The sequence below is a fragment of the Lissotriton helveticus genome, chromosome 7 (genome assembly GCF_964261635.1).
Source record: "Lissotriton helveticus chromosome 7, aLisHel1.1, whole genome shotgun sequence".
Classification (NCBI taxonomy): domain Eukaryota; kingdom Metazoa; phylum Chordata; class Amphibia; order Caudata; family Salamandridae; genus Lissotriton; species Lissotriton helveticus.
The window spans coordinates 71,996,469-72,019,720 of NC_136068.1; the positions used below are offsets into that span (position 1 = coordinate 71,996,469).

A 23,252-nucleotide genomic window follows, 5' to 3' on the forward strand; every position below is an offset into this window, starting at 1 on the left:
TGAACATTGGAAGCACTCACTCCCAGTCAACTGATCTGGGTTTAATCTATCATCATTATTTAGCTCACTCTGCCACCCCAGTTCAGACATGGCCATATGCAAATCAGTCTGACCCTGTGCCTCATTGGAACAGTCTAGCCCAAACTGCCAAGCCATGTCTTACATGGACAGGAAACAAGCATCCTGGGACCAGTTTCTGGCTAATCAGCAGTCATCAGCCAGGCTAGCTTGAATCCAGTGGCAAAGTGAGCAAGGGACCCACGTCTGGGCGTACCCTGCCAACTTAGGGCGAACAAAGCAAAACCAAAAGGGATTATAGACGGAGTGTTGAACATTGCAAGCACTCACCCCCAGTCAACTGATCTGGGTTTAATCCATCATCATTCTTTAGCTCACTCCGCCACCCAAGTTCAGACATAGCCATATGCAAATCAGTCTAACCCTGTCCCCCATGGGAACAGTCCAGCCAAACTGCCAAGCCATGTCTTCCCTGACTCACTTTGGCACATTTGCAGTAGCACCACCATCTAGGTTTTATGGAAGGCAAAAGATCGAAGGTCGATCATCATGGCTGAAACATCTAGACCCTCTATTTAGACCAGCGCGTTCAACAATTTTTTTAGATCGCGCTTGCACTGTTTTTAACAAATGAAACCAAGCGTTAACCATTAAAGTTTTCTTTTCGTGTGGTAGCCAATTTTAATATCACAACACACATCACTTTTTTCGCACTGCAAACACCCACCTTCAAAAACACTCTTCATGCTTCACAGATCCTAGGAGATCAGACCAACTGACCCACTTGAAAACATCCGTGAGCTCCTCCCTCATAGTGAGGGGGTTGCAGCCTTTGGTTGCACTAGGCTTTGCAACTAAGAGGAGATCCCAAATGATGAAGCATGCCAGCTTGGTAGGTGATGGGATTCCATCCTCTTCAATAGGACTTGTTCTATTAAACATAAGATTCAATGCTTGTCCTGTAGGTGCCTCTGACCTCTCCTTGTGGGAGTGCATCAGACCCGCGGACTTCTTTGTTTATAGTATATTGTACTGGGGATTGTGTCCGCGCAGCTCTCTAAACTTATCCCTTAGACCCTTTAACCATTCTGTGTTTTGTACTTGGTTAAGGGCCAGCAGGAGTCAGAAATAAGAGAGCCCCCTCCCCGCCTGCACGTTGTTGCCGATCGAAAGCAGATAACAACGTGCAGGCACTGCTGAAAGTGTCCCGGGATGAATTCAGCATCTTTATCAGCGGGGCCCCACTTCTTGGCAGGGTAGATGGCATCCACCCTGTGAAAAATGTGGGTGGACACCGTCCACCCGCGTGTACCCCCGACTAGTGCCCTGGTCGCCCGTCTCAGGAAAGAGGTCAATTGAGGAAATACTTTAATTTGCAGAGTGCATTTTAGTCAGAAAAGGGGCAAATTGAAAGGGCACCAATGTTTTACTTTGTAAATCTACAACATATAATTTACAAGAGGTAACAGAAGGAAACACCTCCACATTTTTTTAATTTATGATTTTATATAAAAAGAATCTATTCCAGATATCCAACTTTTACAAATGTATTTTTCAAATACACAGATATTCAGCTATAAAAAAACTGAAAGCAGTTCATGTTAGTGAATGGGTATTAGACGTATATATAACATAAAATTATAGACGGGTAGCCATCAATTACAGGGATGATTTTCACCTCTGGGTTCTGAGTGACATCATGGACAACTCCAGCTTCACTCTCATTTTCTATAACGTCAGTAAAAAATATCCAGTTAATTCTATATATTGTACATGCTGCTTGAACTAAGAGCAGCTGACAACCGGCTACTACTGCATTAGTATTTGATAGTGATTTTTCTATAATTAAATGTTTTGCACTACAACACTAACGTGTAACTCGGAAATGTATTGGATGAGTATTATTCTCATTTAAAATCACCATAGGTAATGTAGGCCGCATATTAAAATGGGTAACATTTGGTTGCCATCTTGTTCCGTGTTGTGTATCTTTCTTTATTTCAGGGCAAACTGAAATGGCAATCTCAAACGATGAATCTTTTTTCTGTTCCTGTGTGAAGTGATTTCTTCATGTAATTCTTATAGAATCTCTAACAAGCACCTGCAGAGCACAGCTTGGCCACATGTATCGTATTATGCTGCAGATAACTGAGGTTCCAAGGGATGTTTAGAGTAACCTCATTTACAGTACTTTGTGAAAATAATGAATATGTGTTATCTTCATGTACCTTAACCAGATTGATGCTTTGCCTGGGAATCATCTGTAAGTCTATCAACTGTTGGAAATTGTGTGATTTAAGCAATTCATTGTAGAAGATTCACCAGACGCTTCTTTCGAGGACCCTTAGGCAAATGACCCTTCACTTGACCTCAGAGCAGATGCTTATCTGAGGCCTTTATGGCAGAGCCTTTTCCATGACTTCCTACCAGAACCTTTTCTGACTTTGCAGAGTAGGGTGCTCTCTTTGTGGGAGAACTGATCTTGCTTGACTTTCATTTTGAGACAACTTTATAATGGTTTGCTTTTAATTATATGACTTGCTTTGAATATATTGACTAACGCCTTTGTGTGTTGGTTATTGATTACAACTAATCCTTTATAAATATGACTTTGAATTGCTTTGAATATATTGACCGACGCCTTCATGCACTGGTTCCTGATTATAATTAATTTGATGATTTCAGTTTATAACTTTACAAGTCATTTAATTAACCTTTATTGTACTGAAAATGAACCACTTTGTCTGCCTTGTGGAGCCAAATCTGGTAGACGTTATTGAAATGTATTGACTTTGGACGTTAGCCTCAGTCGAAACTAAAGACTCATCGACTAGAGCTTCTAGATCCAGTATTTGCATTGAGCAAAGTGCTATATCATATTAGTGAGGACCAGAAGGGTTATATGACACCCAGGGTAAACAGAGGGCAGTCCTTGGTAATGCAGTGTGTACTTTAAGGAGTGATTATTATTCCACTTTGTATCCCAAGGTTATTAGATGATATAGTTATCTTGGAAATTGAATGTTTTCACCTCTCTTCATGAGTCTAAATGTTTAAATATTGGCTGGAGTGAATTTTAAAGATTTGTGTCCTGACTACGAAAGAGGTGCCTTCTATGGATTTGTTATTGTAAGGCGGCATGATGATCTGCGGTACAAACCTGGCATGCTGGGTTCCTATTTTTTGTATTGCTTGAATTTAACTTGGAGGTATAATGGTGATTTTCCTCGGGAGGCTCTGTGGACAATACAGACTGTATTGTTCATTGCCCTTCTACCTATAGGTAGCCAGTTTACTCATATGTTCTTCTGAGAGAAGGGTGAGGTTGTGTTTCGCAGCAACATTTTGGATTAATTGCATTTTACATATGATGAAACTGAGGGTACCACAGTAAAAGCTGTTGACATAGTTATGCTTGGAGCTTACGAGTGTTAAGACAGTGTGTAGCTTTTGTTGTTATAGAAGCCATCCATGTAGCATGCCATTTAAATGCATTTTTGTTCATGTATATACAGAATAATTGGTTGAAGGGGCTTTTAAACTCTAGACTAAAATTATGTTTATATATTCTCTGTTTAGTAACCACTGGTACGGAATCCTGAAGAAGACCTAGCCGAAACGCGTTGGTTTTCAACATATGTCACCAGTCTCTGCATATTTGATTTTTATTGTATGTTAATTTGCATAAAACACACTGTCAGATTATAAATCATCAACTATATCGAATTACCAATCGTGTAAGCTGAAACAGTGAAGGTTCATGTTTATTGCATTGAATTTATGAAGAACAAGCTTATCTACAGGCCCAAATTAATTGTATTGATGGTTTGGATATATATGTGCACGTGGTTCTAATTCTTATTACATCATTTTGATTGCATATCTATTTTGCTATTTGTGATTTCTATATGTAAAGTATATTTTTTATCTCAAAATATAAAGAAAACATTATAAAATAAAAATATTTTTCTAAAGTACCCATTTGCTATGATCTTTATAATGTGAATGTTTTTCTAGAGTTTACATGCCCTTCTGCAGTAAATAGCACTATGCCCGGTGCTTGTTGCTTTTCCAAATAGTTTATTTCCCTGTTAGGGTTGTATCCATTTTTAGGGGCCCCGTTCGTTTTCCAGAATAAGTAGGAGCACCATACACAGGTGTAGCTTCAGATAAGTTAAGGCGTCTACATGTATCTAGAGTTTCTTATGTTCCACTGTAGACAGAACACGGTGCAGCAATTCGAACTATACTGCTAGGGGTTAGCAATGATTTTTATATGGAAGGTCCAGATTGAATGGAGTGCTTCCAAATGGAATAGCTAGTTGTTAAGAAGCTTTGAATTTATTTTCATGCATCACTTTTTGGCTGTTTTAGCCACTCTCTGTGTTGTGTGACATAACTACTGCCCATCAATGTGGCAATAAACCAAGGGTTGGTATCATGTAACTATGAACGCCTTGTGCTGTATCAAACATCACAATGCATAGCATAACAATTCAATATAACACATAACATAACATTATAACAAATGCTGTAGGCTGGAATGAGCTTGAGTTATGTCATTACTGAGGCCTTGTTATAGATCAGGATGTCCTGGTACGGTGTCATGTCTGAACATGGCCTGGAGAACACATTGCGTTGTGGAATCCTTTGCCTGGTGTCACTTACCTGCTGCAGGGTTGAAGGTTAGGATGTATTTGAATGGATTCACATACCTACTGCCTGGTAGTAGGCCAGGAAGCCCTTGTAGAAAATGGTGGTGCCATTCTCCTCATTGGAAAAGTCTGACTTGAAGAACAGCCTCATTCGGTTCCCTCTGGACACAAATGTCCTTTGCTTAGGGTGGTTGCCCAGCTTGGAGCCCACCTGCCCGCAGTACCGACCCAGGTCCTTCTTGTCTGCAGAGATCTAGGGATCAAGAGAAGGTGAGGAAGCTGTGTATGATTGCCAAATACAGAGGCATTGTCAGAGGTAAAGGGGGGGACGTGTTCTGACTGCTGTTGCAGTAATTGATGGACACAAGTGTCTGATTGTTGAGGAGTAAGGGTATGAACATTATTGATGTGCCTCTTTAATATATTATTGCTGAAGAGAGACTAAAAAGAGAGTGAAAGGGTGCAAGGGAGAGAGTGCAGAACTGGATGGATGTGCTCAGGGGTGTGGCTGATGTATCTCTTAGTGGAAAGAGAAGATATAAATGGAGGGATATGTCTATGGTATCCCATCACTGGCGAGAGAGGGTAAATGTGGAGTGCTATGTTCACAGTAGCCCATCACCTGGGAGAGAGGATGCAAGTGGGCTGGTGTGTTAACAGTGTTCTATCAGTGGGGAGATAGAGTAAAAGTGGAGTGGTGTTTTACAGTACCACATCACTGAGAGAGATTAGAAGAGGAGGGATGTGTCTGAGGTGCTCTACCACAGGGAGAAGAGTATATAAGTGGAGTTCTGAGGTGTCCATCACTGGAGAGAGAGGTTAGAAGTGGAGGGATGTGTCCTAGCTCTGTGTTTGAGGTATCCCGTAACTGAGAAGAGATGCGTAGAAGTGGTAGGCTGCGTCTTTGATCTCCCACCACCTCAGAGTTAGTGTTATTAGTAGCACAGTGTGTTTACAGTATCCCATCACTGAGGAGAGAGTAGAAGGGAAAGGCTGTTTCTGGAGGAAAGGGCTTGCAATATACCACTGCTCTGGAGACTGTTAGAGGTGGCATGATGTGTTTGCTGTATCCCTATAACCAAGGAGAGAGTGCTAAAAGTGGAAAGCTGTGTCTATTGTACCCCATCACTGAGAAGAGGGTGCTAGAGGTGGATTTCTGCAAGAATCTCCTGTGATACAGGAAAGATGTGGAGGTGGGGGTGCACTGTAGAACTGTCCAGACCAGACAGAAGCTGTAGAGGTAGAGGTCTATTACTTCAGAATATACTGACAAGTGTAGTACACATGTAAGTTTGTGCATCAGGTTCTGGTAGAGGAACTTACAGAAGTGGAGCGATGCGCCAGGCAGTGAAAGTGGTGTATTAATTCTGAATCTGAATGAAGTGCTTCCGTTAAAAGAGGAGGTGCCTACCTGTATAAGACATCGACAGGGCATGTAGAGGAGACAGGTGGTGGTATGCCTTAGGAATGCACAGAAAAGAAAGTGGTAAAAGAGGAGATGTGCCTTCACTACAGCCTAAAACAGATGTTGAATTAGAACTGGGTGGGAATGCCTGCAAAATCTCCCTAGCACAGAGGGTAGCAGAAGAATAGAGAAGTGGTGCTTGGTGAGTGAACTGAGGAGAGACGTTGAGCTAGAGATGAGGAGGTGGTATTCCTAGACTGAGTGCAGAGTCATACACCTAGAGTACTCATACGTTAGTGTCCTTGATAGCACACGGCTTAGGTGATATTACATTAAACACTCACCTTCACATAATCGTAGAGGCATGACTCAGATGGCTCCAGGTCAAACTGCCAGAATGTGAGCTTCACCGAAAAGCCCTTGGGCACCATAATGTCCCATGAGCTCGCATTGTCATTAGGGTATGGGTTGGGGAAATTGGGAGACTTGATCTCCCCAAAATAAGGCCTGGTTATCACGACCGATCCCACCAGTCCAATGAAGGAACTCCAGACGAGGAACGCAAACCTGAGAACACAAACATAGAGTTACAAATGAGCAGAGTTACCACAGTGTATTCACTCCTGTATTTAAAGTGGCACCAAGAACATTATTACTCTAGGTAACTTCTGGTTTCATAGAAGTACTTCATTACTGCGTGCAACTAATTTCTCGACAGATCCCTCTTCTTAGGTGTCCGCTTTTAGCCAGTGTTGAAGAGTCAAAGTTTTTGTTTCTGTTTCATGAAAGCACATTCTCTTTCTCTGCATATTCTCACAGAAGAAATACTATACTGCCTTTTGCTCCTTGTCACTGTTTCTCCCTGGCCATTGGTCCAGGGACTTGCCATGTTGACTATAGCAAGTTTGAGTTTTTTGCCATCTGTTTGACAGGCTTGCAGACGGCTTTGTGGATCCTAGAAATGCTATTACACTATTCTAACTCTGGCCTTAAATTATCTGAAAACATGCAACTTTCTCCACAATAGTCTATGAGGTGTATTTACTATTCCAACTGAAGCCAACTGGAGCAGAGGAGAGAGTCAGATAAGTCTTGTTTAGAAGTAGATGCCACCAGCTCGCCTCAGGAAAATAGGGTCTCAGATTGGGAATGCAGTAACAGTAAAAATAAACACCAGTGGTAAATTGCAAAAGGTTAAGTAGGGTGGTCCAACCTTGAGGTCACTCAACAGCACAGGAGGGATGTCTTAACTATACATTCGGAATGCCAAGGCACCCCAAGGGATGGGTGGCAAACACAAAACACGAGAATGGTATTAATTCATCACCAATATAGGAGCACCACAACAATACATGTTTGATGCAGACTATAAAAACTATATCCTTTAAATCATAATATTTTTGATGCAGTGAATAGTAAATAACAATAGTTTAGTTCTTGCTAAGCTTGGGAGTCTTTTGCCTAATCGAGCGCACTGAAGAGGAGATCTGAGACTGCTTATAAAATTGTGCCCTTAGCAGCTTAAGGGACAATGAAAGGGGACATGCTCCTGCTACACTCTGAAGTAATACCCTGTATGTTCTAGACTCGGCTCTTACTATCTGGCTGAGGAATAATGAGTCAACTCTTGCACAGGGAGTAATGTGATTTTGTCTGTCAGTTAGATCTAATCAAGTATCTTTCTCTATGTCAATGGATCTGGTACAGGCCTAGTCACCAGCTGCAAGTGAAAACACTTGCCCTAGAGCTGAAGTAATGATAACCCCTGGCATATCCAGTACCAGTGACAAATGTGCAGGTGGTACTAGTTTCCCAGGAAAGGCCACAGGTCCAGGGTTTGAGCCTCGTGTATCATGCCTCAAGCCAAATGACTAACTAGAGCAGTGATACACAAAGTACGGCCCGGGGGGCGCATGCGGCCTTCCCGACCTTTGCATACGGCTCCCTAGGCAGCAGAAGCATTGTTTTGCTGTTTACTCAACTCAGCACTAACATGTAAAACAAAATTAAATATACAGCAAGCACTTGTTTAAAGGTTAATTGCAGTTAGGAAAAGAAGTAAGTAGGCCCTTAACTTTAGGAACACCTTCATTTTTAAAGACAGCCACTAGATATACATGCTTTTGCTTCCCCTACACCCACTTATCATTCCTGCTGGAATCAACTCTCGGTCACACCATAGACCATAGTTTGTGGGCCACTGGGAAAATGTTTGTGAGTACCCATGAACTAGAGGGTCCTGCAAGGTTCCCTAGGGGATGTAAAGGGGCCCCCTGGGTACCCTCTGTTGCAAAGTGGGAGGAAGAACTGACTCAGGGGCAGAGGAAGCAAAAAAAGGACAAGTGGCTCGATTTGAAGTCCACTAGAGTGAGAGATTATGTGATGCCATTATGCACTTCCATGCTGCGAGAGTGGCCCAGTTATGACGAGTGGTACTTGCCTCATGAAAGGGGCCCCAGACAAATATACTTGTAATAAGACCGCAGTGCTGTGCATAGCAGTCCTTTGTGCATCATTTTCCACAGCCACACACAGGCTTGTGCAAGGTAGGGCCTTGTGGAAACACACAACCAGCAGTTGTCCTGAATATCGAATGGAAAATTATCAACTTACAGTAATATTGAGGTTACAATATGGAGAACTGTAATATTGTCAACCTACACTTATAATTAAATCAAAAAAATATTGATTCCACACAATTGTCTTAAAAAAATGATAATGTTAAAAATTATGCAATGCAAAAATATAGACTACAATAAGGTTGAGTTTTTAAATGAACATTAAAATTAACAACAATATTAAGAAGAAAATGTAATGTGACAAATTTGGACGATATAATTTTAAAACATTCAGGGCCAGATGTAGGTAATCTCAATTTACCTATTATTAAATACCGAATCATACTGATTCGGTATTTAAGAATCGGTAAATGGGAAGTAGGTAATTTTTCGTTAAAAATTACCTATCGGTAAGTTTCGGTAATTACCAAATCGGTATTTACTGATTGGGTAATTGCCATTCATTCCTTTGGGCCTGGAGGCCCATAGGAATGAATGGCAATTACCGAATCGGTAAATACCGATTCGGTAAAAGGGGGAAAACATTGAAGAGTGGCAGGGTGTCACTTTGCCACCCTGTTGCGCCCCTCAATTGTGTATAGGTGCACATGTGGCACACATACATGCCCTAAGATGTCTGCCACATCGCACTGTTGGAAAAGCAAAAAAAATGCTTTTTCAAAGGTTTTCATTATTTACCACCAACTTGTAGTTGGTGGTAAATAACTAATCCTTAACTGAGGAATGCACCAACTTGAGTGCTCCCTACATCCTGGATTCGGTAATTTACCGAATCGGTATGTTAAGAATTCGGTATTTTACCGAATCCTTAAATTACTGATTCTGTAAAATACTGAATCCTAAAAAAATGCCACCTACATCTAAAAAGCCCAATACCGGTCGGTAACGGCCGAAATTCGGTAATTTCGGCCGTTACCGACCGGTATTGGGCAACCTACATCTGGCCCTCATGGACTTATGACGAGTTTGGCTGTCCTATCTTAGTGGCAGTCCCAGCGTGAAAAAGTCAGCAGTCCAACTTCTGTATCATGAGTTGGGCCGATTGGCTTTGGGGTGACCGCTGCTGGACCGCCGAGACTTGCAGCAGACCAATGGGTTCGCGATCTGGGGAAGGCAGCTGCCATAAGGCGGTACGGGGGAGTTGCTTCAACACTGTGCATATTATAAGTTGCCTGATCTACGAACGGACTGCCGCGGTCCAACCGCCTGCTTCAAAGTGGCAGTGACAAAGGATTCGGGGTACGTACTCACCCCTTTCTTTTTCTTCCGGGCAGAGTCTGACATGGAGCCCTGTCTCCAGGTCCCCCCTTCACAGCAGGATCTTCACCCCAAGGATTACAATCCTGTGTGCAGTGATAAACAGGTGAGTCTTTTCGTACCATATACCCATTGTCAGGACTACCCACACATGGGCTGAATGATGTTAATGAGTATATGGTATTTTTCCACATATACAATGCATATGTGTGCATCCGGCCCCTATGCAGTTGAAATTCACACACAGGCATCGATATATTTGGAAAAAGCACTCACCACTACTGCAAGATCCCTGCCTCCACACCGCTGGCCTTTTTGTCAACTCGTAATACAGCGGTTTTTAGATCCCCAGCGCTGTGGGCTGCTGGCTGGGGAGAATGTGGTTCTGTGGCGCTCGGACTGCCAAATTTGTAAAAAGGCCCTAAATATCTTTAATCAAAATTCCTTAGAATTTTTATTGAAAGTTGCAGTTCTCTTTAATAAATATTGTATATGATTAAATTGAATTTATTTTGTAATTATTCGTTAAAAATGCATGTTTTAAATTAAGGTTAATAAAAAAAATGTATCACTTTTCTACATTGAAAGATATTTATTTGACAAAACATAGATCAATTTAAAAAGTATAATATTTTATATAAACATTGATTCATCTGAAAATATCAAAACTGAACATCTTCATGAATCAAAGCATTTTTTATTTTAAAAATGCTAAATAATTTCTTCTAAATATGCAAAAATATAAAAAAAAATTAGAACATTTACATTTTTTATAAACTGACATATAGTTGGGAGTGGTCAGATTTACTATTCTATTCCAAACTAAACAACATTGGAAAAAACACAGGATGCTGAGAGGGCATATTTACTGATCCCACTCCAAACTCTGTAAGATTAGGGAAAGTGCTGAATACGAGTAGTGTGGGCAGATTTACTAATCCCACTTCAAGCAAAGCAACACTGGGGAAAGTGTTGAGATCGGAAGGGGGAGATTTACTATTCCCACTCCAAACTAAGCTGTGGTGTGGAAAGCATTGGGCCCTGGGGTGTTCAGATTTATTATTCCCAATCCAATTTTAGCAACATAGTGGAAGATGATGGGTGCTGGAGTGCCACACGGGTCAGATTTATTATTCCTTGTCCGAACCCAAAAAAATGGAGCAAGTGGTGGACGCCGGAGGGGGTCAGATTTACTATTCCCCTTCTAAACTAAGCAGCATTGGGTAAAGCTTTGGACTTTGGGGTGGGAGGTCATATTAACTATTCTAACTGAAAACTACACAAAGTGGTGAAAGTGTTGGGCTCTTTGGTGTAAAATGTACTATTCTCACTCCACGCTAACCAACATTGGGGAAATCCCTGGTCACAAAGGGGGGCAGATTTGCCATTCCCTCGTCAAACTAAACAAAATGGGGAAATGCATTGAACTCTGGAGGGGTCATGTCAACTATTCTCACTTAAAACAAACCAGCATTCAGGAAAGCACTGGACTTTGGAGGATCAATTTACTATTCCCATTAAAAAGTAAGCAATATTAGTGAAAACATTGGGCACTTGGGCGTGGGGCTGGAGTCAGAGTTACTATTCCCACTGCGAACTTAACAACATAGGGGAAAGTGTTGGAGTCGGGGGAAGGGGGAGATTCCAAATTTACTATTCCAGATCAAAACTAAACAAAAGAAAAAATGGAAAAAATTGACATAAATAAATATTTTTAAAAAACAATAAATGTATTAGAAATGTATTACCTAATAAAGTAAAAAAGCAAAATCATATTATTTAAAACATGAAACCTATAAAAGTAATATAAATATAAATACTTAAAAAAATATTATATATGCCATATCAATCTAGAGTTACACAATAATCTAACTCACAAAATGTATCTTTACATTTGTAACAATTAATTAAAACATGTTTTCTCTTAAATAGAAAATTGAAAATGGTTTAAAACTTCAGAAACAAGTTTCTTAAATAAAACATTTTCTTATTAAAATGATTAAAGTTTGTTTATGAATGTTTAACCAAAATATGCACAACTCTTTTTTTAATAACATTTTAAAAAATTTACATTTTAAAAAACTACCTACACAAAACTCCATGAAAAAAACAACCTGAAACAAAAATTTAAATAAACATTTGAATAGTAAATCAAAACAAATATTATGAAACATTTAATTAATTTAAAAAATAATAAAAACTCTATTGCAAAATGCTCCCCACCCAAAACCCCTATTAAACTAATATCTCAAGAATGAATAATATTATATTTTTTTTAAAAAATTAAATCATAAAAAAAAATGCATATTTTAAATAAACATACGCAAAGTTAACTCAACAATAAAAAAGTAATTTCCAAAATTAATGAAAAGAATAAAATAAAACATTAGTCTAAAAATTTTGTAAAATACCTCAATAAAACAGGTATGCAGATCACTGTCACACATCACAGACACTTAGGGCCTCATTATGATGTTGGTGGGACTGCCACCAACAGGTCATCGGTGGCGGTCCCACCGACGGACAGCCCTTCGGTCCGACTGTCACATTACAATGCAGGCGGTCAGACACTTGTCTTTTGGGGGACAGACTTCCCCCTCAGCTAGGATCAGTGATCACGATGGGTTGGAGGTCGGAATCGTGATCCAGTATGGAGACGGTGCCGAAGCGGGCGGGATACATTTTTGACACTACTATAAATGAGACTACTTGTGTCCCCTCAATTTGGTTTGTTTGATTATAAATTCTAACAAATTCCTCATTTAGATGTATTCGCTTTTGGTTATCTAAATTGATTTTGAGAATGTATGTGTCTGAGGCCACCATCTGGGCACTCTTAAGGGATATTTTGATGCAACATTTTTACATGTTTAAACAAAACCCCTTGTAGTCTCCTTTATCTTAAAAGAATGGTGTTACCCAAGGCCACAAGTGTATATTGGATTGCCAAATAAATATAAATAAATCCTATCTACCAACATTAGTAGACAGAGTCTAGGGCCAATGATTAACGTGCTGAAAAGCAGGCATTAAAAGGAGAAATATTTCTCCTTGCTTTTCCAACTTTGCATTATGCACTATGGCCCTAAGGTGTGTGCCTGGCGTAGGGCAGCACAAATCAGCGCCAGCTGTAGGGAGAGGGGAGGAGAGAGTCATAACTCTGTAGTCTCGCCCTGTCATGCAACGCAGTGCAGCTTCTTTGGGTGCTGTGCTGCGTTGCGTGACACCTTTGTGAATCTGGGCCTATGTCTTTAGAGGCAATTAAATTGGAGTGTTCTACCCAGAGACCCAACAGCACTACTTCTGGGCTACAACACGGGTGCGTTCTAGCCCCATTGCTTTTCAATCTCTTCTTAGTGGATCTTCCGGGGGAGCGGAACAGATGCGCAGCCCACGCACCAAAACTAGGAAACATGACTCTGTCAAACTTGTTATATGCAGACGAGTTAGGGGTCGATTAGGATGGCGGACGGACTTTTTCTGTGCGCCATCCCGGTAGAAACGGGACCGTCCACCACGTGTGCGGCAGTCCCGCCATGCCAATTATGATGCACCCGCCACACTGGCGGGCGCATCAGGCATTTTTAACATTGCGGCGGGCGGTGCTGAAAGCACAGCCCGCCGCAATGTAAAAAATGCAGGCATGCATTTGCATACACAAAGCGGCAGGCACCGCTCGGTGCCTGCCCCTTTGTGTATGCAAATGCAGGGGGGTACCACAGGTACCCCCCATGTCCACCCCCCCTCTCGCCTTCACCATGGGGGCCCACAGGGGGCCCCCAAAGTGAAGACCGTATGCCTTTCCATGGCGGCATTGCCGCCACGGAAAGGCATCTGCAGGAGGCCATCATAATATGGCTGGCGGTGTCTGGAAGACATCGCCAGCCATATGAACCCTTTTCTGCCCCAGCCGCAAGGCGACTGGGGCGGAAAAGCGGCGGACGGTGTTTCCGTCCGCCGCGGTCCCCCCGCCATTGTAATATGGCAGGGGGGAAATAGCTGGCGGACGGGCATGGATGGTGGACGGATTGCCACCGCCTGCATGGCGATGACGATCCGTCCGCCATCCTAATCGGCCCCTTCGTTCTGATAAGTCGGACCCCAATTGGACTTTAGCATCTATTGAATGCAACTCATAGATTCTCACAACAAAATGCAATAAAAATAAACTTCATCAAAACAAAAATAATGGCAGTCAACTATCATAAGAAGAAACATCTTAATTAGTTTCTCGATGGACATTGTTTGGACCAAGTAGGAAGTTGCAAGTATCTAGGGGTAATACTGGATCAAAATAACTCGTCGAAACCACAAATAGAATCCTTGAGGAGAAAGGGGGTAATGACCTCTCTAGCCATTAAGCCACTGAAGAAGCTTTTACCGGACCTGACCCTCGACCCTTTGCTAAGGGTCCTGCAAGCTAAACTTCAGCCAACAATAACTTATGGGAGTGAAACGATGATGGGAAAAGACGCAACAATCCTCGACAATATTATACCCAACTCTTACCGAGCGATCTTTCAACTCCCCAGAAACTTCTCCCCAGTCCAAATACAATTGGAATTTGGGTTTCAAAAACAGATAATGGAACGAAGGGGAGCATATGTGAAACGCTGGCATAAGATCAAAGGTGATGATGAAGGCTCCCTGAATGACCAACTCTGGATGGAACTGTCTCGCTCAGGAAAATCGCCAGCAAGAGAATACCTCCAGGAAGCTTAGGTCTAACAGACTTGTGGAACACCTTGATGAATCATTTCACTTTTAAAAAAGCTTTAACAAAGGTAACCCGCTTATTATCTGCTATAGAGGATAAAAAAGCATTGGCCAAACGACCTCATGGCTGGGTGGTCCTAAATACATACAAAGCACTTAAACCCCAACTCTACTTGAAAATGGGAATACAAATCCATACCAAGGAAAAATTCCTAAAACTCTGGCTGGGGGTTGGGCCCTTTAACCCTTTGGCTGCGGGGGTTATTCCCCCGCTGTGCTGGGGGGCGGGGGGCGCGCACAGCGCCCCGGTGCTCATGACGAGCTCAGCTCATCATGAGCCACGGCGCTCGTGTGCTGATGACGAGCTCAGCTCGTCACGGCCACACCCGTTTCCTTAGAACGCTCAGCACAGCAGGGGAATTATCCCCGCGTGTGAGCGTTCTAACGGCCATGATGAGCTCAGCTTGTCATCAGCACATGAGCACCGTGGCTGATGATGAGCTGAGCTCGTCATCAGCATGGGAGGGGTTAATCAATTCCTACCCCCTTGGGAGAGGAAAGGAGGAGATCAGTCTGGTAGTTTATGCGGCTGTGGTGTCGAGGATGTTATCAATGTTACATGCATCTGTAACAAGCTAAGAGACATAAGGATAACCCTGATAAAACCAGTGTTTAGACAGTATGGAGCTCGGTCTTGCAGACACGCGGTAATGTTGTGTTTTAACCCAGAGATAGTGCAGTTAAACTGACGGCTAACTAAATTCCTTGACATAACCGCAAAAAGATTGAAACACCGGTCTGTGTTGGCCAAGGACTAATTACTAGAAGAACTGATATAATTTCTACAAGAATGGATACAGTTGAAACAAAATGTATAGTCTAACATGAGCAATGCGCAGAAAGTTTTAATAATTTGAGCATTTCCTCCAATGACTTATGTATTCCTATTTACTCATTTTTGATAAATGCCGGGATTTTTAACAATGTTTTTATCATTAAAGTGTAAGATATTCTATTTTAAAAGAATTAGTGAATGCAATGGTTTTAATTAATCAAGCATAGTAAAATAAACTTCAAACTTCAAGCACTACCCCTGGGCTTGCGGGCGCCTCTCTTCCCATAACTGCCTTAATGTGGGTTATAACTACCGTATTAGGGTGTTATGCTGAGACATTTGCATCAGATTTGTAACTCAGGGGTCGATTAGGATGGCGGACGGACAAAGTCAGTCCGCCATCCTGTCTGGGGCAGGGACCGTCCGCCACAAGGGCGGAGGTACCTTGCCCCAAATTAGGATGCACCCGCCACAGTGGCAGGTGCATCCCGCATTTTTAACATTGCGCCCCGTGGTGCTGAAAGCACTGTCCGCCGCAATGTCAAAAATGCATGTTGTGCGTTTCACAGCACAACATGACAGGCACCGCGTGGTGCCTTCCATGTTGTACTCTGAAACGCAGGGGGGGGGTACCATAGGTACCACCCATGTGCATTGCCGCCACGGAGAGGCACCTGCATCCGGCCATCGTAATATGGCTGGCGGTGTCTGGAAAACACCGCCAGCCATGTGAACCCTTTAACACCCCGGCCGCAAGGCGCCCGGTGCGGAAAAGCAGCGGAGGGTGTTTCTTTCCGCCACGGTCCCCCCGCCATTGTAATATGGCGGGGGGGGGGGGAAATTGGTGGCCGACGGGCACAGATGGCGGACGGATCGCCACCACCTGCATGGCGGTGGCGATCCGTCCGCCATCCTAATCGGCCCTTATGTTTTTATTCTCAGCATCTCTGGGGATGGAGGGCACAGCTAGCCTCACAGTTCTCTTCCTTTTGATGCAAGGTGGTGCAGTAACTTTGTTCTGGTGCTGTACCTTGCATCATATGTAAGTAGACCTGCCCCTAGATTTTGAGGAACTTTTCTCCACACAGAAGTAAATCGGGAATTCCTGAATCGGAGTGAAGCGGAGTTTGAGTTCAGGGGCGCAGCATCATGTCTTGAGGGGTTCGCTGGACAGCGCGTCCCCGAGCGCTTGTTTTTTTTATGCACCTGCAGTGGATAAAGTGAATTTGTGTAACTCCATATTTCTCTGAATCTGTGCATTATTATAACAGCACTGCTCAGAAATAAAAAGAGTTATATCCTACACACTGTTTCGGAGCTGTGCTGCCCAAAAATATACAAAAGAGGGTGGTGATGGACGGAGCATCTGAACCAATCAAACACGTCCATCACCACCCCCTTTTGAAACGTTTTGTTCGCCATAAGTGTGGCAGGGTATGCTCAGACGTGAGTCCCTTGCTCACTTTGCCACTGGATTCAAGCAAGCCTGGCTGAAGACGGCTGGAATGCCAGAAACCGGTCCTAGGAAGCTTGTTTCCGGTCCAGGGAAGGCATGGCTTGGCAGTTCGAGCTGGACTGTTCCCATGAGGCACAGGGTCAGACTGATTTGCATATGGCCATGTCTGAACTGGGGTGGCTGAGTGAGCTAAAGAACGTGATGGATTAAACCCAGATCAGTTGACTGGGGTGAGTGTTTGATTTGTTCAAACGCTCCGTCCATCATCCCCTTTTGTATCGCTTTGTTCGCCCTAAGTGTGGCAGGGTATGCTCAGACGTGAGTCCCTTGCTCACTTGGCCACTGGATTCAAATAGCCTGGCTGATGAGGATTATGAATCCGAAACCGGTCCCAGGATGCTTGTTTCCGGTCCAGGGAAGACATGGCTTGGCAGTTTGAACTGGACTGTTCCCATGAGGCACAGGGTCAGACTGATTTGCATATGGCCATGTCTGAACTGGGGTGGCAGAGTGGGCTAAAGAACGGTGATGGATTAAACCCAGATCTGTTGACTGGGTGTGAGTGTTTGATTGGTTCAGATGCTCCGTCCATCACCACCCCCTTTTGTACCGCCCAAAAATATAACCTAACTTGGTGAAATGTCGGGTTGAAAAAAATTCACTTTACACACTGCCAGCGCATGAAAGCAGGCTCTAGGCGCTCCGCCAGCGGAGCCTATCATGATAGAGGCCCCTGATCTGGCGTTTGTCTTTGCTCAAATTACGCAATAACACCGTACGCATGCGCAATAACTGCGCACATTCATTTGCACAGTTGCAACACGGCCCTTAACATTGATATGCCTGACCTCTCGTTTGTGCGCACGCATTTTGCTGTGATTAACCCACCAGGCGATGTCAATACCTGGTTTGATCTCTCCAGTTAATGTCTTCACCCCTTTACTTCCAGTGAGTTTGTTCTGCAGTTTCCAGTTAATGAAAAACGAAGCGGTGTCAGAGCTCTGACCAGCACAAACACCCACAATTGCCAAATTGCCGAATATTTTCAATTGCCTGCAGCGGTGATTAAAGTGTGGTTTGGAGACCCCTACTCAAGGGGTCCGCAACAGCTTACGAAAATAAATAAGTGTACCTGAATAAGGAGTTCCTCCTGGAACTGAAAGGAACTTTTATTTTGTTTATGTATTTATTTATTTGTTTATTTTATGCGTTTTTGTATAGCGCGGACTTTACCCGAAGGTGTCAGAGCGCTTCACAATAGGAACAGAACTGATACAAGAAGAGAACATTACAAGCGAACAAATTGCAAAAGCAAACGTTGAGTTACATGAGACAAAAGTGACAATTGTGAGCAAACAAAATACAAGAGCTAGCAAACGGTGCATTACAGCCGGAAAAAGTGACGTGTGCAGGTTACAAAAGCGTACAAAGTACAAGTAGAGGTATAATACTGCAATAAATGGCAGACACTCAAGCACAAGAACAAGAGTCAATAACTTAGTATCAATCAGGGATTTGACAAATGTTTGTCAAATACCTGATTGATATAAACAGAACCGAAGCGAAGTGTACAGATGCACAGACCGGGAATAACTGAACTATCGGGAAACTACGGTAGATCGAGGGGACAGGTGATAGAGCGGTTTACTGTGACACCGCAATGTCACCTCTTATCGCGACAGTTGCGTTTGAAAGAATGTTATGACTCATATCGTCTGTCGTATGTTGTATTATGAGATGTAAAAATATTGTGAGGTACTAGTCTCTGAGTGGGTCTTAGGTGCTCCCCCGCACAAAACCTAAAAATTACTAACATAAATAAATCAATTAATAAAACAAAGAACATAAAAGCAAAAAAAATAACACCCGGTCATACGACGAGGGAGATGGGATTCTAGAAGAGAGGTTCATCTTGAGAAAAGATCTTATTAGAAGGCACAGGGAGAGTCTTTTGAAACGCCTCAAAAGAAGTGATAGTTCTTGCTTTCCCAGGACTTAATATTGTGGGACAGATTTACAAGCCTCTTGCGCCACTTTTGCGTCACTTTTAACATGGGAAAAGTGACGCAAAAGTGGCGCAGGGGCCTTGTAAATCTGCCCCTGTGGGGCAGATTTACAAGGCCCCTGCGCGTCACTTTTCCAATGTTAAAAGTGACGCAAAAATGGTGCAAGAGGCTTGTAAATCTGCCCCTGTGTGGTTAAGAACGTAATTAAAAATTCTTTGACACAAGGAAGTAATTAATGACAGAGCGATGAGAGGGCTGAGCTAGGTAGGGCCTAGTACTGAACTGATGTAGGAAGGGAGGGGGCAGGGGGAGGATGGACGGGGCTGGGGCAAACACTAGGGGCAGTATTTCAGGGTAGATTCGGAGACCCTGTGCGGCTCCAGAAGGCAGCGTGGCCAGGCCAGGCCCGAGCCAGAGGTATCTGCTCCACTCTCACCCCTGCCTTTGGGCCCCCCTCATCACCCCAGCCCCTGGGGCCCCCCCTCATCACCCCCCTCCTCCTCGGACACTCACATGCCGCCGCCGCCCCTGCTCGCCCCGTCTCCGGACACCGCTCTCTGCCCGGCGGGGGCAGCGCTCCCTGGACCCAGCGGATCCCGGCCGAGGGGGCGGCGCGGGGAGGGTCCTGGCTCCAGGCACAAGAATGACACATGTGAGGGAATTCCCGGATTTCTCTCTACATTCCTATCCTGGGCTGTGCTGCCCCCTCCCGGGCACAGAGCAGCTTGGGCCCTGGCCTAAGTTATTGACTCTTGTTTGGTCTTTTTTTGTCTGCGCTCTGTCTTCCTTCGGTGCCCGTACGCACCCCGGCCGGTCTCCTGCGTCCAGCGTTGCTTATGGGTGCAGACAGTTCAGTACATTTCTCCCCTATGCCTGTCAGGGACAACTCCAGGCTGCCCTGAGAGCGCCTGTCCCTACAGGCCCTGCCTGTTCAGTGCACTTTTCTTCTTTTTTTATTTTGTATTTATTTATTTAATCCGATTTTATAGAGCGCGAACTTTACCCGAAGGTGTCAGAGCGCTTTACATAAGAATCAGTTGCAAAACATAAGGACTAAGGATTACATGCGTTACATAAAAGATACAAACAGAAAAAATTGCAAATGTACAAGATGTAAAGCCACACAAAGAAGAGACTAGTGATTAGAGTTATCTCTATATACATAGGGAAGAGATACAAATGGATAAACTCTAAGAGTCACATAGGAATGGTAGACAGTACAAAGGACCGGTCGGTAGGGGAGTACCTGCCGGGGCGGTGACGTGGGGAGGGGGACGGGCAGGGTGGGGGTTAGTAATGTATGGATAATGGAGGTTAGCAGGTAAGTAAACATTTAAATAAATCAAACGAATTTCGTTGCGCGCACTGCATTGCATTTGGGGATGCAGTGCGCGCAACGAAATTCGTTTGATTTATTTACATGTTTACTTACCTGCAAACCTCCATTATCCATACATTACTAACCCCCACCCTGCCCGTCCCCCTCCCCACGTCACCGCCCCGGCAGGTACTCCCCTACCGACCGCGGCTGCTAGTGATTAGAGTTATCTCGATATACATAGGGAAGGGATACGAATGGGTATACTCTGAGTCTCTGTCTGGTCCCCAGCTTTACTCCTGTGGGTTGTCCTATCTATCCCCTGTCTCGACCCTGTGCCTGTCCAAGTCCCATCCATTCTGTCCCATTTCTCTGAACCTTGGACATGGTCAGTCTACACGTTTGAGACAGATGCGAACATTGAAATGGATTCGACACTGAGGATGCTTGAACGGCACGCGTCGCCATATGGCAATCGATGACTCAAACGTAATTGTGATGTAAAGATGATGAATCTATTAATAAAACCTATTTTTTAAATGAAATGAACAGTCTACACACTCTCCAGGTTAACCTGAGCTTGCCCGGTTCTATTATTTCCTGTGTCCCATGCAGTGCTTAATTTGTAAAATAAAAAGTGCCAGGTCCCTGACCAGGAGGTGGCTGCAGCTTGCACCGCCCTTTGCCTCGTCATCGCTGCCAATGGCTGTACCAAAGCAACTACTAACCATCGCTCTGGCCTGTAAGTGTGACATTCAGATTATTCCAGGTCCCCAAAGCTAAGGAATGGCTGGGAAGGCAGGTATTGGTAAGTTTTAATGTATATTGCATTCATAAACAACCGTTGTTCTGCTCCTCTCTAAATTAGATGAACAGCGCCACCATGCGGTAGAGTGGCATAAGTGTGGTGATGAGCATTAAGTGCTGGTGCAGAGCACCAGAAACCACCGGCTCAAATTAAAGACTGGTCCCCTGTCTGCTGAAATCCCATGCAGCCTCCGTTTTTCAACCCACATAAGAGATCACCTTGCAGGTGGGTGCAGTGAGTGACTGCACCCACCTGCAAGGGGATGTCCCCTTCACCCCCCCTTCAGAGGACTGCCATCAGGGGGCGCAGTGTCAGAGCCCCTGCTGACTGCTTTTTAGGGCTCGGACTCCTCCCCACTGAAAGTGGGAGGAGTTTTGAGATCCTAATGTTAAAGAAGAGAAAAAAGAAGTATCTCCTAGGGCTTTGGCGAGACAAATTCCACACATTCCTTAGCGTGTTCTGTCATCTGGCCAGTGATTCGTCTTCGTTGTGTTGTCGTTTTAATAGGCTTGAAGTGATAGGGTAAATGTAGTTTTGTTCCGCCATCTTGGGCATATTTCGTTCGTGCTCGCGCAAAGAAGTACATTAATTATAATTAGGAGCTGTCAGGGTGCCTCCGTAAGTGAATCCAGATGGCCGGGCACGTTCACCATTCAGCAGCGCTCAGCGCGCAGCTGCTGCATGCCAGGCCGGGAAAGGGCTTCATCAGCCTCACTCATCCGGATCACAAACTCGGATCCTCACCATGATGGAACACACCCCTTGCTGATCTAAACTGTTCCAGTTCAGACTGGGCTTCCACACGCAACTCTTATTTCAAAGTTCAGGTAAGGTAAACCGAACTGCAACTCCAAGCTATATTTGTTTTTTTGGTTTCGTAATTGAGGGCAAGACCGAATTTAGCAAAAAACACAGGCTGTGAACACATTGTGTGTGTTTTAATGTTGCACTTCGTTGTAAATCCTTGACATACCTTTTTTCGCACTTTGGCTGCAGCTTGTATAAACCCACTACTCCATTTCTTGTACCTCCTTTATATTGCCCAGTTACTTTCTATCTCCCACGTGGCCTTGGCCTTTCCTCCACCCATACATCCTCTACTTCCCATGCCTACATCGTTTGCTAGTCTTAGTGAATTCTCTCCCTTGCCCTTCCCATCTGTTGATCCATTCCTCTGGCTCTTTCATTTCCTGTATTTCCACTCTCAGCCCCTCAGGGGACCAGCACCACCAGTCCATGCTGTATGATCTCCAGTTTTACTGACCATGACGGCGGTGCAGAGTGGCGGTGCAGAGTGGCGGTGCAGAGTGGCGGTGCAGAGTGGCGGTGCAGAGTGGCGGTGCAGAGTGGCAGTGCGGCGGTGCAGAGTGGCGGTGCAGAGTGGCGGTGCAGAGTGGCGGTGCAGAGTGGCGGGGCAGAGTGGCGGTGCAGAGTGGCGGTGCAGAGTGGCGGTGCAGAGTGCAGAGTGGCGGTGCAGAGTGCATAGTGGCGGTGCAGAGTGGCGGTGCAGAGTGCAGAGTGGCGGTGCAGAGTGGCGGTGCAGAGTGGCGGTGCAGAGTGGCGGTGCAGAGTGCAGAGTGGCGGTGCAGAGTGGCGGTGCAGAGTGCAGAGTGGCGGTGCAGAGTGGCGGTGCAGAGTGGCGGTGCAGAGTGGCGGTGCAGAGTGCAGAGTGGCGGTGCAGAGTGCAGAGTGGGGGTGCAGAGTGGCGGTGCAGAGTGCAGAGTGGCGGTGCAGAGTGCAGAGTGGCGGTGCAGAGTGGCGGTGCAGAGTGGCGGTGCAGAGTGGCGGTGCGGTGGTGCAGAGTGCAGAGTGGCGGTGCAGAGTGGCGGTGCAGAGTGGCGGTGCAGAGTGGCGGTGCAGCGGTGCAGAATGGCGGTGCGGAGTGGTGGTGCAGAGTGGCGGTGCGGCGGTGCAGAGTGGCGGTGCAGAGTGGCGGTGCAGAGTGCAGAGTGGCGGTGCAGAGTGGCGGTGCAGAGTGCAGAGTGGCGGTGCAGAGTGGCGGTGCAGAGTGGCGGTGCAGAGTGGCGGTGCAGAGTGGCGGTGCAGAATGGCGGTGCAGAGTGGCGGTGCAGAGTGGCGGTGCGGCGGTGCAGAGTGGCAGTGCAGAGTGGCGGTGCAGAGTGCAGAGTGGCGGTGCAGAGTGGCGGTGCAGAGTGCAGAGTGGCGGTGCAGAGTGGCGGTGCAGAGTGGCGGTGCAGA

General features: G+C 44.8%; 1 protein-coding gene across 1 annotated transcript in view; it reads right to left on the bottom strand.

Annotated features, from left to right (window-relative positions):
- Positions 1–19,538, bottom strand: part of LOC144768095 (complement C1r subcomponent-like) — a 62,159-nt gene extending 42,621 nt beyond the window's left edge. Inside the window, exons 1-3 of the mRNA XM_078651482.1 lie at positions 19,441–19,538; positions 6,423–6,645; positions 4,734–4,926 (exon numbers count right to left, since the gene is read on the bottom strand). Of these exons, the coding sequence (XP_078507608.1) occupies positions 4,734–4,926; positions 6,423–6,645; positions 19,441–19,442 (418 nt within the window). The 5' untranslated portion in view covers positions 19,443–19,538. The remainder of the gene's footprint in view (positions 1–4,733; positions 4,927–6,422; positions 6,646–19,440) is intronic.
- Positions 19,539–23,252: the final 3,714 nt, after the last annotated feature.